Here is a 12567-nt window from a genome sequence, read left to right as displayed (position 1 = left end):
TCCTCACTCACCTTATAGATGGCAGGCTTCATGGCATCTGTGAGGGAAGAAGGGTGCCGCTGACGCTCGGAGGATGGAGGTCCTTATCAGACCTGCTCTCAGAGCCCCCCACCCCTTCAAGGCTGACCTTCCCTATGCGCTCATCTGTCTACATCACTTCTGAAACCTATCTCCATCTTCCCTGGGTTTTTCCTCCTTGCGTAGTCAGCAGCCCTCCCCCTACTGGCATGGCTGGCCCCTCCTCCTGCTCTCTTCTCACCCCCTCTCACCTTTCCACAACACTACACAGCTGCTTGTCCTTCCTCTCTCCTGCATTAGCCACTTTCTCCCTACCGGCACTCGCAGGGTCACATGTAAGTACACTCTACTGTTTCCTGGCAAATAAACGAACGACCAGCACCCTGCCTTAGCCCTGTGCTCTTCAGCCACCACCCTCATTTGTTCCCCTCAGCCAAACTCCATGAGAGAAATAGCTACACATCTGTCTTCACTTCCTCACCTTCCATTCCCTCTTCAACCCATTCCTCCACCAGACCACCAATTGTGGGATCTCTCAGGGCTCAAACGTGGGTGCCCTCCTCTTTAAATACTCAGTACTGTTGAAAAACAAATAGATTCAACAATAGCAACTGCCTTTAGACCCCTTCCTCTCATGCTCATCTTCAGCACTATGTTCTCCCCCTCTCTTCACAACAGAGACTGTTTATGTGTCCGTGTGGTGGTGAGGTAGGGACAGGCTGAGGACGGGAACTGGGGAAAGAAGAATATGGGGCGATGACTCGCTCCACCAGCCCATTCAGCAACTCTGTACAGCCAATGACCTGGGCAGCAGGCCTGAGAGTGCTGGCGAACAGGGGAGAGGGGCGGGAAAGTACCGAAAAGACGCAGCCACAGACTGAAGAGCTACAACTTGTGGGCTAAAGAGTGGTCCAAAGCAAAGCATGTGAGTTCAGACTGGGAGGGGCCAAGTTGGGCTGTGTTCCATGAGAACAGGCCTAGAGGGATTTCGGGGAGACAGACAGGACCTGCTAGGCTCTGGCCACGACAGCCCACTCCCCTGCTGTGCTACTCACCTGGGGGCTGCTGAGCCAGCAGGGCGTCAGGGTGGGGCAGACTGAACAGCAGCACCTTCCCGTTTGAGCAGGCAAGAGCTAAGAGACCCAACCGGGGCAGGAGAGGTGCCTAGAGGGGGAGAACAGATCTCGCCTGAGGCTTGTGGCCCTCGGGCATCTCTTAGAAAACTTCAAGGTTCTGGCCCCTAAAAATGATTTGGAGGTACTGGCAAACTCCATCGGCCATGCACCACACCCTCCTCCAGCCTTGGGACTACCCAGGGTCGCCTGGCCCTAGCGCCCAGCCCAGGGCCATCCCACGGGCCATCCCACAACGCCATGGGAGGTACCTTGCGAGGGGTGCTTGGAAGTTCCCATGCCCCACTGGGGCAGAACTTGAGGTCCCAGATGCAGCCATGGTCACAAGCAATCCCATAAACAAAATGGGCCCTGGTGCCAGGACTGAGGAGAGAAAGCACATAGGGAGAATGGGCAGGGGAAGGGGCCGAGGGCTGCGAGCGCCTGTGCTCCCCTCAGCTCAACTCAATCCCATCTTTGTCTGAACTCAACCCGTGCTTCCCCTCACACAGCTCGTCCTCCTCTCCTCCCCAGCACCTCCCACAGCAGTGTCCCAGCCCCACCTCACCAGCTTTCTGGCTGCAATGTCCCAAGGTCCCAGAGCTGGAGCAGCCCAGGGCCTGAATGAAGCTGGCTCAGTGGGTGCGTCTCGTTCATGTCAGGGCTGGAGAAAAGGGCCACATACTGCGAGGCCGCTGCCCCCTCTGGCACTGGACACCAGTCCAGAGCCCAGAGGGGTCCCCCGGTGAAGAAAGATAAATCCCCACGCTCTGGGTGTGCTGTGATTGAGCTAAATCTGGAGAAAAATCAGATGGCAAGAAGAAAGGAGTCAGTGAGAGGCAATGAGGACTTCGGTAGGCAGAAGGGTAACTTAGCAATGCTACATCCAGACCAGGACTGGTATTCAGCTGTAACAAGAAGTGAATTGTCTCAGTCATGAAAAGACGTGGAGGAACCTTTCACACCTATCACTAAGAGAAAGAAGTCAATGTGAAAGGGCAGCATACTGTGTGATTCCAGCTGCCTGACTTTCTGGGAGACTGAGCTCAGTGGGGAAGGTCAGTGGCTGGTGCAGGGGAGAGGGGATGATCAGGGAGAACACAGAGGAGCTTGAGAGTGGAAATAATCTGCGAGGCTCTGTGAGGACGCGTGTGTGTGTTCACACATGCACGAATAAGACGCAATGCACAGTGGATTTGGGTGAGAGCGTGTCGATGGCTCCTGGGCTGTAAGGAGTGCACAGTGCAGTGGCAGCTGCCAGAGGAAACACTGCGGACCTCTGTACTCTCCTTAGTTTTGTTATGAACCTTAAAATGCTCTATAAAAACAGTCTTAAAAAAGCAAGCAAACAGGTGACGAGGACAGAACAGGCGCTCTCCGCAGAGCCGACTGGCTTATGGGAAGAGGAGAACAGCTCTTAGCTCCCCCGGGCTAGCGCCAGGTCGCCTTCCAAGCAGTAAGCAGTGCCTTCCAGCTTACCAGTGTTCTCCCTCAGGCCAGTCTGTCCAGGCCAGCCTGAGCAAATGTGACCAGACAACTGGTTCGATCCTCAACCTCCCCAGCTTCCCTCTGTCTGACCAGCAGTTAGGAGAACAGCAAGTCAGAGGGGATTTCCAGATCCTGCCCTGACCCCTACCCTTGGGGCCAAGTGAAGCAGCCCCAGGGGAAGGACAGAGCCAATCTGCTGTCTCTCTTAACATTCATTCTTCCTGTTGTCTCCCAGAGCCAGAATAAAGCAGTCTTCACCTGTTTATCCTGTAGAGCGTACCATCTTCAGGAAGCCCTTCACGTTGCACAGAAAAGAGTGGAGATTTTTCCTCTTGGGGCAGGTAGGGCGCTGCCTCCCTGGAGAGCGCAAAGGAAATGGCCTGAACTTGAAGACTTTCACCCAGCCCAGTACTCCCATTATAAATCTAGAGACCCCTCTGTCACCTTTCCGTCCCCAAGGGTGACACCTCCCCGAAGTCCCCCAGAGCTGCTTCGATGTCTCTTCAACTTACAGTTCAGATAACAACTGCCACTTCCAGGCTAAAGGAATCCATTCTGCAAACTCCCAGTATGAATGCTTCTGTTCTCGGCTAAGAAACAGAAGCAGCATTAATGAAGATGAGGTTCTAGAATAGCGCAGTGCCGTGCACAGGGCACAAGCTGCCGGGCACCTGAAATGTGACTAGTGCCTCGTTTATTTTTAAGGTTGATGTTGGATTTTTAATCCTTTGTTTTTAAAAAAGGTTTATTTTATTTATGCACACAAGAACTGGGGTACAGGCCAGAGTTGCAGGGGTGAGAGGCTTCACCAGAAACAGAGTGGGGAGCAGAACAGGCAGATCCACTGAAATATACTGCTGAGGGGAGCAGCGGGTGGGTCAGGAGAGGTCTGCTGCGCCTTGTGGGTCAGCTCCCCGGGTGGGGATCAAACTTGTGCTACAGTGGCTGCAGGCAGCTTCACAGTGCTGAGACTTAACCCCTTACACCACCAGGGAGGCCCTAACAATTTAAATTTAAATGGCTGCAGGTGGCTATAGCTACCACATCAGACAGCGCAGTTCCTGCTTCTGGAGCAGCGTCTTCTCTGAACGCTGGCACCGTTTGCCCCTGGGAGTGCTCCTCTCTGTCCTGAGATCTCCCCATCCACCCCCACTGAGCCCTTCCCAAGTCTCACAGGTCCTTGGTGAGATGAAAGCACTTCCAAACTGGAGCCATGATGTGATTTGGCAAGCCATTGAGAGCCATTCCCCGGCAGTGTGGTTTCTGCTTCTAGGCGTCAAATGGAAGGATGTGTGAGTGAGAGAATTTGACAGGCTGAAGAAAGTCCCCAAGAGACATCTTTCCCAGCTCTTGCTTTTCTTGGCACTACTTCCCCTCCAACCTCTGCCCTTCAGAGGGCATCTCCAAAAATTTACACTTCAGCTACTACAGTGACTTCTCCACCTTTCTACATCAAAACTGCAAAATGTGTTTTCTATTTTGGGACCGTCTCTGTTGATGCGCACAGCATCTGATTCAGAGGATTCCCATGTGTCTCTTGAAATGCCTGTCCGATGGGGGAGGCGCTCCTTCCTCCCACCTCTTCATGTCCCTGGTTATCCTCTGGTTGTGAGGGTACACCTCTGCCTTCCTCCCAACGTCCTCTAAGGTTTGCCCCAGTAACCTCACCCCATGTCCCATGGCTTCGGCTACTACTGTTATGTCTCACTATCAAGTTTACATCTTAGTAAATGTTAAGCTTGACTCAGCTCTAACTTTTTGACAAATTCTAGACCCCTACATTATGGTGCTGAGCCATATTAGAGCCTAAAGCAAGGAGAAAAGAATCAATAAAAGAGTTCCTCTCTTTATTTAAAATGTTATCTGGTTCATCGTAGATCTGTTGCATTAATTCTGACTTCACCCAATGTTACATCACAATATTTACCTTGATCACTGGGTGACCCCCCAACTACTATACTCGAGACAAGTCAGGCCCTGGCATGCAGAGACCTTCTCAGGATGGCTGATCACCCGTCTAAGCTAGACAACGCCTGCTGCTTTCTTTAACTCTCAAGGGCTGCTAATTCTTTACTGCATCACTGAAACCTATCGCCACCCCCCTCCCTTCGTTGCTCAACTCAGACCCTCACTATCTCTGCCAAGAACACTGAGGCTGTCTTCTCACTTCAACTACAATTCAACCTGTTTTCCTAACTGATCAGGTTATTTTTCCACTAGGAATTTTTCCTTGAGTTTTCTATTTGGGATGAAGAAATTTCAGAAATGGAAACTTGTAGAAGATTGTGGATATGTAAGCCACGGAACTGTACACTTGAAATGGTAAGTTTTGTTACCTATATATTTTACCCTTTTCTGGCATCTTCCCATCTTCCCTAACTCCCCACCACCTCACCCCAGGCCCTAGGCTGCAGTCACAGTCAACTTCTGAGGAAACCACCCTCTCGGGCAAGCTATCCACCTTCCGAGCTTAGCCCAACCCCACTGCTTGGTGGACCCTTCGCAACAATTACCTGTCCTCCAGGAGCCTGGTAGCACTTATCCCACTGTGAACTCTGTGGGGCAGGACTCTGTCTTATTCGTATCTGTGTTTCCTAGCAGAGCATACTCAATATATGAGTGAATAATCTTTTTACTTACACCTTTAACCACCCCCTCCCGCTTGCCACGCCTCTCCCCCCCCACCCCCCAATCTCAACTGTTTCTAAAGTGGCCCCTCCCTCTCCTTTGGTCATCACAGTTACTAAGCTGAAGCTTTCCCTCTGAATGCCCTGCTCCCCGCCTAATAATCCCACCTCTCCATTTCTTCTCTTGTCGACTTCTGTTACCCCTGAAGTGGATCCTTGGGAGGTGCTTCGAGGCACTGCAGGCTCGGGGTCAGAAGAGCTCTCACTTGGGACCTCACTTTCTTCTCCATCTTCAGCCTCAACCTGGAGAACAAAGTCTTCATCCCGTGTGGTGTCATCCTCTCCTCCACCTTGACAGGCCGCCTGCTGCTGGCTTTTCTTCGGTATGGTGGGGCTGCTGTCCTTCGGGGCCTCAGGACAGGACACTGGCGCAGGCATGGCTGTTGAGAGTTCTTCAGCCAGTTCCTGAAGGTACAGAAGTGCCCTGTGGGATGAGGAAGACTCAGAGTCAGACTCACAAACACTTAAGTGAGAGCCCACTTTTCCAGACACTTGGCTGATTCTTAGCTCACGGGATCTCCCCAATGACCTGTAAAGCAGCTATTCATTTCCCCCTCCCCTTTGACAGATGAGGAGACAGAAATCCAGGGAAGTGAAGTGACTTGACCAAGAAGGCTCAGAAAACATGTGGAATCTGAAGCCAGGTCATCTTAGTTCAACTCTAAAGCACTTCTCAGTCAAACAACATTGAGGGTGAAGGGAAGGAACACAGGAGGGTACATATATACTCTTACAACTGGTAAAATGAAGACCTGGAGGAAACTGTGGAAGATGTAAGAGGATACAAGGAATAGAAAGAAACCTCTACGACAGACAAAGTCAGCAACACTCAAAGCTGCGTGGTACAAGGCAGAAGGCTGCTCACGGGGCCCAGACCCAGACACCAGCCCCCATTACCTGGGGCTCCTCAGTCTTCTCATCTCTCCAACATGTGCCCCACCCCGAGCCCTTCACCCCAACCCCCCTTCCACCAAGCTGTGCCCCACAATCCTTACACTTGGGCAGCCCTTCGGCGGGGTCGTTCCCCAGGAGGGGTCTCAAGGTCCTCAGGGGGCCTCTTTGGAGGTGGAGACTCTGGCTGATCTAGGCCTTTTGACAACTTCAGTAGTAGCAGCTCTGCCTTGGACTTTCGACCTCGTTTCTTAGGCATGGGAGTGGGCAGAGGGTTGGATTGATCTAAGAGATCAGGAACCAGAGGGGCTGATGGAGGGTTAGGTTGTTGGGGCCTTGTGGGGCCTTTCCGTGTCCTACCACCTTTCTTCCGGCCAGGCTTTGAGGCCCTAGGCTTTGAGACCTTTGACATCTCTGAAGAAAGATCTGTAGAGAAGAATATGGGTCTGTGAGATGGGACCAACGCTCAAACCTCTTTGGAATAGATAATACCATACCCAGGTCAGCAAGACCCTGTGAGTTCAACCTGTTCTCTTTCATCTAAGAATGGGGAGGGAAGAAGATGAAAGGATAAGACACATACCTTGCTGCTCCAAACTGGAGAGGCTTTCCTGTTCTGCAGGGAGCATCCTCTCATCAAGAGACTCTTCAAATTCGGGCAAAGGGGTAGGTAATGACATCTCTATGGAAGCTTCTGCACTGGTTGTTTCTGAAGAGACCTTGACATCAAGCTGGCTTAGCACCTCTTGTCCAGGAGAGTCTACCACAGTCATGCTCCCCACGGGGCCGGCCTCCCCCAGCGCAACATAGCCGACCCCGCAGGTATCCATCAGCACCCCCTAAAATGGCTGCTCCTGCAGAGATATACAAATGAATAGAAGGCAAAAGCTATTTGCACTGGCTCAGATTCCTCTGGTTTCCTCTCTCCTCCTCTTACTATCCCCTCCAAATCAGAAATCCAAGCTCCTACGACCCTGGTCACTCTTTCATTCAGCAATAATTACTAAGCATCTTTTAAATGTAAGGCACTGTTCTAAGAATTGGTAATATGACAAGACCAAAAAAGTTAGCAGGACCTTCCTGGTGGTGCAAGGGGTTAAAAGCACAACACTGTGAAGTTATCCATAGCCATTGTAGCATGAGTTCAATCCCCAGCCCTGGCCAGGGAGCTGACCCACACGGCACAGCAGACCTATCCTGTCTTGCCTGCTGCTCCCCTCAGCAGTATGTTTCAGTGATCTGCCTGTTCTGTTCCCCACTCTGTCTCTGGTGAATCCTCTCACCCTTGCACCTCTGGTTTGTACCCAGTTCTTGTGTGTATAAATAAATACATCTTTAAAAAAGAGTGAATAAAAGAGTAGCCTGCCATCAAGCTTTCACCTGGGTGAGGGATGTGGTAGACTATGAGGCAGTTAGGGGACATCCTACCACACTGAGAACCTTTCCACACTGAAGAATAAACATGAATTTTCCTCTCCTGATTTTCTTCTAGCCCAGAAAATCAGCTGTGCAACCAAGGACTAAAATAGACTACAGAGATAAACAAAATATTGACCCCCCCCCAAACCAAAAACCTGAGCACAGAACTCTGCAAGTGCCAACTTTTGTCTAAGAAAAAGGGAGGAGAAACAGCTCAAATCCCCGAAGGGAATTCTGCACCCCAATATGTCTAATGTCTGTCTGTGATTTAAAGATAAAGAAGTAATCAGCCTCAGTGGAAAAGTATGCTAATACAAATGCCAAAGGATTATAAACTATAGTAACACCCAACCCTCTAACCCAAGAACGAAGACTACAAAACAGCATCATGTGCTAAAAGACTGAAATCTAAGAAACTAGAGATCAAAGAAAAGATCAAACAAAAGTAAAAAGTTGGTAGTCACACAGAAGAAACTGAGTAAAAGAACAGTCACAGAAATGAAAACCAGAGAAGCCACATATAGAAACTATACTCCTGAAAGGCTAGATCAAGAACCACGTAGATTAAACAGAGATAAAAGTGATTAGTGAGATGATACAGATGGGAAAAACAAGTGGAGAGCCAATATATGCATAACTGATATTCCTAAAGAGAGAGCAGCTTTATTACTTTTTTCACAAAGATGCTCTTCCCAAAGCCAAAACTCTGAAGGCCAAGAAAGCAGTGCTGAGAGGCATCTACAGCACCCCTCCACCCCCAAAGAAAATGAGGATCCACACATCACCCACTTCCTGGGGGTAAAAGACATTGTAGTTCTGAAGATAACCCAAATGTCATGGGAAGAGCACCCCCAGGAGAAACAAGTTTGACCACTATGCCATCAAGATCCCCCTGACCACGTGGGAGAGGATATACCAGAGACAGAGGTGGGGGCAGAAAAGGCAGATTGACTAAAATACACTGCTGAAGGGAGCAAGCAGCAGGAGGGTCAGGAGAGGTCTGTCGCGCCTTGTGGGTCACCTCCCTGGCTGGGGATTGAACTCATGCTGCAGTGGCTGTGGACAGCTTCATAGTGCTGTGCTTTAACCCCTTGCACCACTGGGAAGAACCCAAAAATCTTCATACATTAAATGACTGACATTAGTGTCTCTCAAAGTGTGGTTTCCAGGCATCCTTTGGAAATCTATTGAAATGCAAATATCTAGTCCCACCACAAACTTACTAACTCAGAAACTACCGGGTGCACCCTGTAGTTTTAACTCATCCTTCAGGTCATTCTGATGCATACTCAGTGAGAACTACTTGCAAGTAGGATCAGAGTTGGGGGAAAGTTTAGGAGCAAGTCTAGTTAGATTTTACAGCTGCTGGCTCAAAACCACATGGTCTTTCTTACACCATAATGAGGAGTGACCTGCTGAGTCAAGAGGCCACTGCCAGAGCTGATGGCTCCCTAACTTGCCCCTGCAATAACCAGAAAGCAACCTGCATAAATGGGGAAGACCCTTCTCTGGCTCCGATTCAGAACCACAGTACAGCCACAATCAGCACCAGATTCCTGCCCTCCCTCTTTTCTCTCTATACTCCAGTCTAAGATTGAGTTCTTCAAGAGCACACTCAATGGACAAGATCCAAATAGGATCTAGGCTGGAAATCTAGGATGAAAAAAATGGCAAGAAATGAAATTTCTAGGTTTCTTGGCTTTCATATGGAGACTGCTCATTCTCTCATAGCCCATTTTACACAAGGTAGAAAGTGGGATCACTGTCTACTCAATTCCTCTCTAATGTCACTTCCAAGTCAACAGTGTTTTCTCTCATCAAAACCTTGTTCTTTTAAAGCCCGGAATAGCCCACTGCTATTCACTGACATATGCTGCTTACCATCACAAAAACCCTATTAACCTCCAAAATCACTAAGACAGGACCCTCCCTGGTGGCACAAGGGGTTAAAGTGCAGAACTCCAAAGCTAGCTGCAGCCCTTCAGCATTAGTAAGATCCCTGCCAGGGAGCTGACCCACATGGCATAGCAGACCTCTCCTGTCTCCCCACTGCTTCCCTCAGTAGTATACCTCATCAGTCTGCCTGTTCTGCTCCCCAATCTGTCTCTGGTGAATCCCCTCACTGCCCCTGCACCTCTGACCTGTACCTCAGTTCTGTATGCATAAATAAATAAATCTTTACAGAAAATTACTAAGAAAGCTGAATATCTGATCATTCTACCTAACGCTCAACCATTATCACTGTGTCAATTCTTTAGTCATATTAAGTCACTGTCCATTAATGTCTACAATTTCTCCCTATGTCACCCATAGCCTATCTAGCTTAGGTTTCTTTATTTTAATCAGACCCTTTTTGATACTATGAACTTCCTTTCATTTTTTTTTTCTTTTTGTTTCACAGGCCTCATGAACCAACCATCCATCTTCTCCAAAACACAAGCAATCGTACTTTCTACTTGTCCCCACACCCTCTCAGCTGTAATGTCTGATGCCCTGGTTCTCAGTATTTTACTCTGCCTCTGATACCAAAACAAACCAAACCCATCCAACAGGAAATACTTCTATTTCTTGACAAGTGACCTACCTTTCCTGCCTCTGAACCCTTGGAGCACTTTCCAAGGCCAAACCTTCCACCGGTGCTGTAGGCCCACCGCCCCACTTTTACTGTTCACGGGTTTAGATATGTTTATAGCTTTTATTTTAATACACATACAACTATCCTTTGACCCATATCCCTCCTCCCTCTCTCTGTCAAGCTTCTGAAACAACTGTCTTGATGTTTTAATTACCATTTACTCATCCTAAATAGGAGCTTTCCTTCTAATAATTTTGCTAATTTGGGATGTTACAGATGGCTCTTCAGTCCACCTAAATTTTTCTTTAAGAGAGGCATACTTGGGGCCTCCCTGATGGCACATCGGATTAAAGCAACACTGCAAATATGGCAGCAGCTGCTTTGGTGCAAGCTCTAATCCCGACCTCCCCCCCACCCAAGTGATCTACAGGCACAACAGATGGCTCCTGTCTCCCCCCTGTTCCCCTCAGCAGTGTACTTTGTCAATCTGCCAGTTCTGCTCCTGGCTCTGACTCTGGTGAATCCTCTCACCGCTCTTGCAACTCTGGCCTGCCCCCCAGTTCTGTATACAAAAATAATAAATCTTCACCAAAAAAAAAAAAAAGTGAGCGAGTGATCCATACTTACTTATTTCACATCTATCTTCCCTGAAAGTTTTGTAAGACAGGGATCTTGCCTATCTGATTCACTTTTGTATCCAGAAACTGCTACACAGTGATTGTACTAATTGAAAGCTTATTGGTTGAAGAGCTAACTTCTCAAAACACAAAAATCCCTTCAAGGATTCACTTCTCATCGAAGGCAGCAGCAAGGTGTGGTGATTAATTTCCATTTGCAATTTCACAACACAAAATTCGAACACTTTTAAAGAAAGGGATGTTCAGTATATTTTTACTTGAGTTTATAACATTTTCTATTTGCATCTTAACTTGTCTGGCTCTCATGCTGCTCCAGGCTATCAGCCTGACCTCTCCAGCCAAGAAAAATAATAGATACAGTTTCTTAAGTATGGAGTTACTTTAAATACACCATTTGGTGAAGCACAGTTACCTGAAGTGTTCCTGTAGTACAAATGGTTGTTGATGATTTCAGTGGTACAAAAATGTACATTTTCATGATTGTGCTTTTATAACTAGCCTATGAAACCCAGTTTCATCTATATTGCTTAAATCCACACTAAACCACTTAAGATATTAAAATCAACTGAAAATAAATTACAAAAGGATAGTACAGTTGTAAAAAGGAACAGCAAAAAGTGAGGACAGTACAGAAATTAAAGTTGTGTAACAATGCACTTTTGGGGCAAATAGATTTGGCCATACCTTACAGCCCTGTAACAGTTTGTTATCAGGGTGGGGGTGAAGTCGCCACCTCTGTCTTCCCCAGCAGACAGCCAACTTGCTATGGGATAAAAGGACTAGACAGAGAAACCTAAATGGCCCCAGGCTGAGGCAATGGGGTTGCAACGCTCGGGACACAACCCAAGGGCTAGAAGAATCAAGTTCAGGAAGATGTGGGACGCAACAGAAGACTGACCCGTGACCACTCTAGGGGTGATCGCCTGCTCATCCTCAGTCCTGGGCGCGGGCGCAACTTTCACTACTATCTTGTGCAGGAGACTAGCCCCCAATTTTCGAAGACTGAGAACTACTCTAGTTTCACAGAGTCCAAAGAACGCAGTGTCAGCAGCGCCCGGCCGGGACACAGGATGCAGTGTTAGGGACACCGCGTGGAGGAAGAAGGCAAGACCTGTAGATAGCAGAGATGAGGGATGCACGGTTGCCACCGTGGAGAAGGAGGTGGGGAGCATGATGCTTTCTGCAGCAGCGCAGGGACTGGGAGTCGCGATGATGTGCAGAGAGGGGACGGCGGACCCGGCAGTTGGTTCCCACTATCTTAGTGCTACCCAAAAAAAGCGGGTGGGGTCATAGGGGGGGCCCCCAGCACACCCCGCTGCGGCACACTCACCCTCACCGAAGTCCTTCCGGAAGTCCAAGTTCGAAGATGGCGCCGCCTGTCTGGTCGCGGTTTTATGACGAAATCCGGTAGCTACGTCTCATTGACTTTTCCTGCAGCTCCACCCTCCAGTGTACTAATTAAACACGTGGCTTGGTCGGGCGTTTGTGCCCCGAGACGCTTCTATTAGACTATGTATTCCATAATGCAGTGCGGCGACGGTTCCGAGCCTCTCCTAGCGGGCCAGGCTCCAGGGCTTCAGCGGCGCCGGGGACGCTGCGTGGCCTTCTGGGAGTTGCAGTAGCCAGAAAGGAGGACTGACGCCTGCGCCGTGACGGTCGTTGCGCCCCAGCGGGCGGCCTCTGCGCGAGCCTCGCGTATACGAGCACCGAATCCTCGAGATTCGCTGAGACCACAGACG

At 49.2% G+C, this 12567-nt stretch overlaps 1 protein-coding gene across 4 annotated transcripts in view; it reads right to left on the bottom strand.

Annotated features, from left to right (window-relative positions):
* The window catches only part of GTF3C2 (general transcription factor IIIC, polypeptide 2, beta 110kDa), an 18535-nt gene extending 6231 nt beyond the window's left edge, over positions 1–12304 (bottom strand). For 2 of the 4 annotated variants that reach the window (XM_012727568.1, XM_012727571.1), the window contains exons 1-12: positions 12159–12304; positions 6780–7050; positions 6301–6622; positions 5414–5729; positions 5132–5212; positions 3793–3887; positions 3131–3208; positions 2877–2975; positions 1699–1926; positions 1403–1514; positions 1074–1182; positions 12–37 (exon numbers count right to left, since the gene is read on the bottom strand). In XM_012727568.1, coding sequence (XP_012583022.1) covers positions 12–37; positions 1074–1182; positions 1403–1514; positions 1699–1926; positions 2877–2975; positions 3131–3208; positions 3793–3887; positions 5132–5212; positions 5414–5729; positions 6301–6622; positions 6780–7026 — 1713 coding nt within the window. In that variant the 5' untranslated portion in view covers positions 7027–7050; positions 12159–12304. Of the gene's footprint in view, positions 1–11; positions 38–1073; positions 1183–1402; positions 1515–1698; positions 1927–2876; positions 2976–3130; positions 3209–3792; positions 3888–5131; positions 5213–5413; positions 5730–6300; positions 6623–6779; positions 7051–11512; positions 11898–12158 lie in introns of those variants that run through there. The other 2 variants (XM_012727569.1, XM_012727570.1) reach the window with 2 other exon arrangements.
* Positions 12305–12567: the final 263 nt, after the last annotated feature.

This window comes from Condylura cristata, unplaced genomic scaffold (assembly GCF_000260355.1).
Source record: "Condylura cristata isolate star-nosed mole 26May11 unplaced genomic scaffold, ConCri1.0 scaffold00020, whole genome shotgun sequence".
In the NCBI taxonomy this organism is placed as follows: domain Eukaryota; kingdom Metazoa; phylum Chordata; class Mammalia; order Eulipotyphla; family Talpidae; genus Condylura; species Condylura cristata.
The sequence above is the reverse complement of the archived record's forward strand: the minus strand, read 5'-3'. Positions and strand labels throughout refer to the sequence as shown.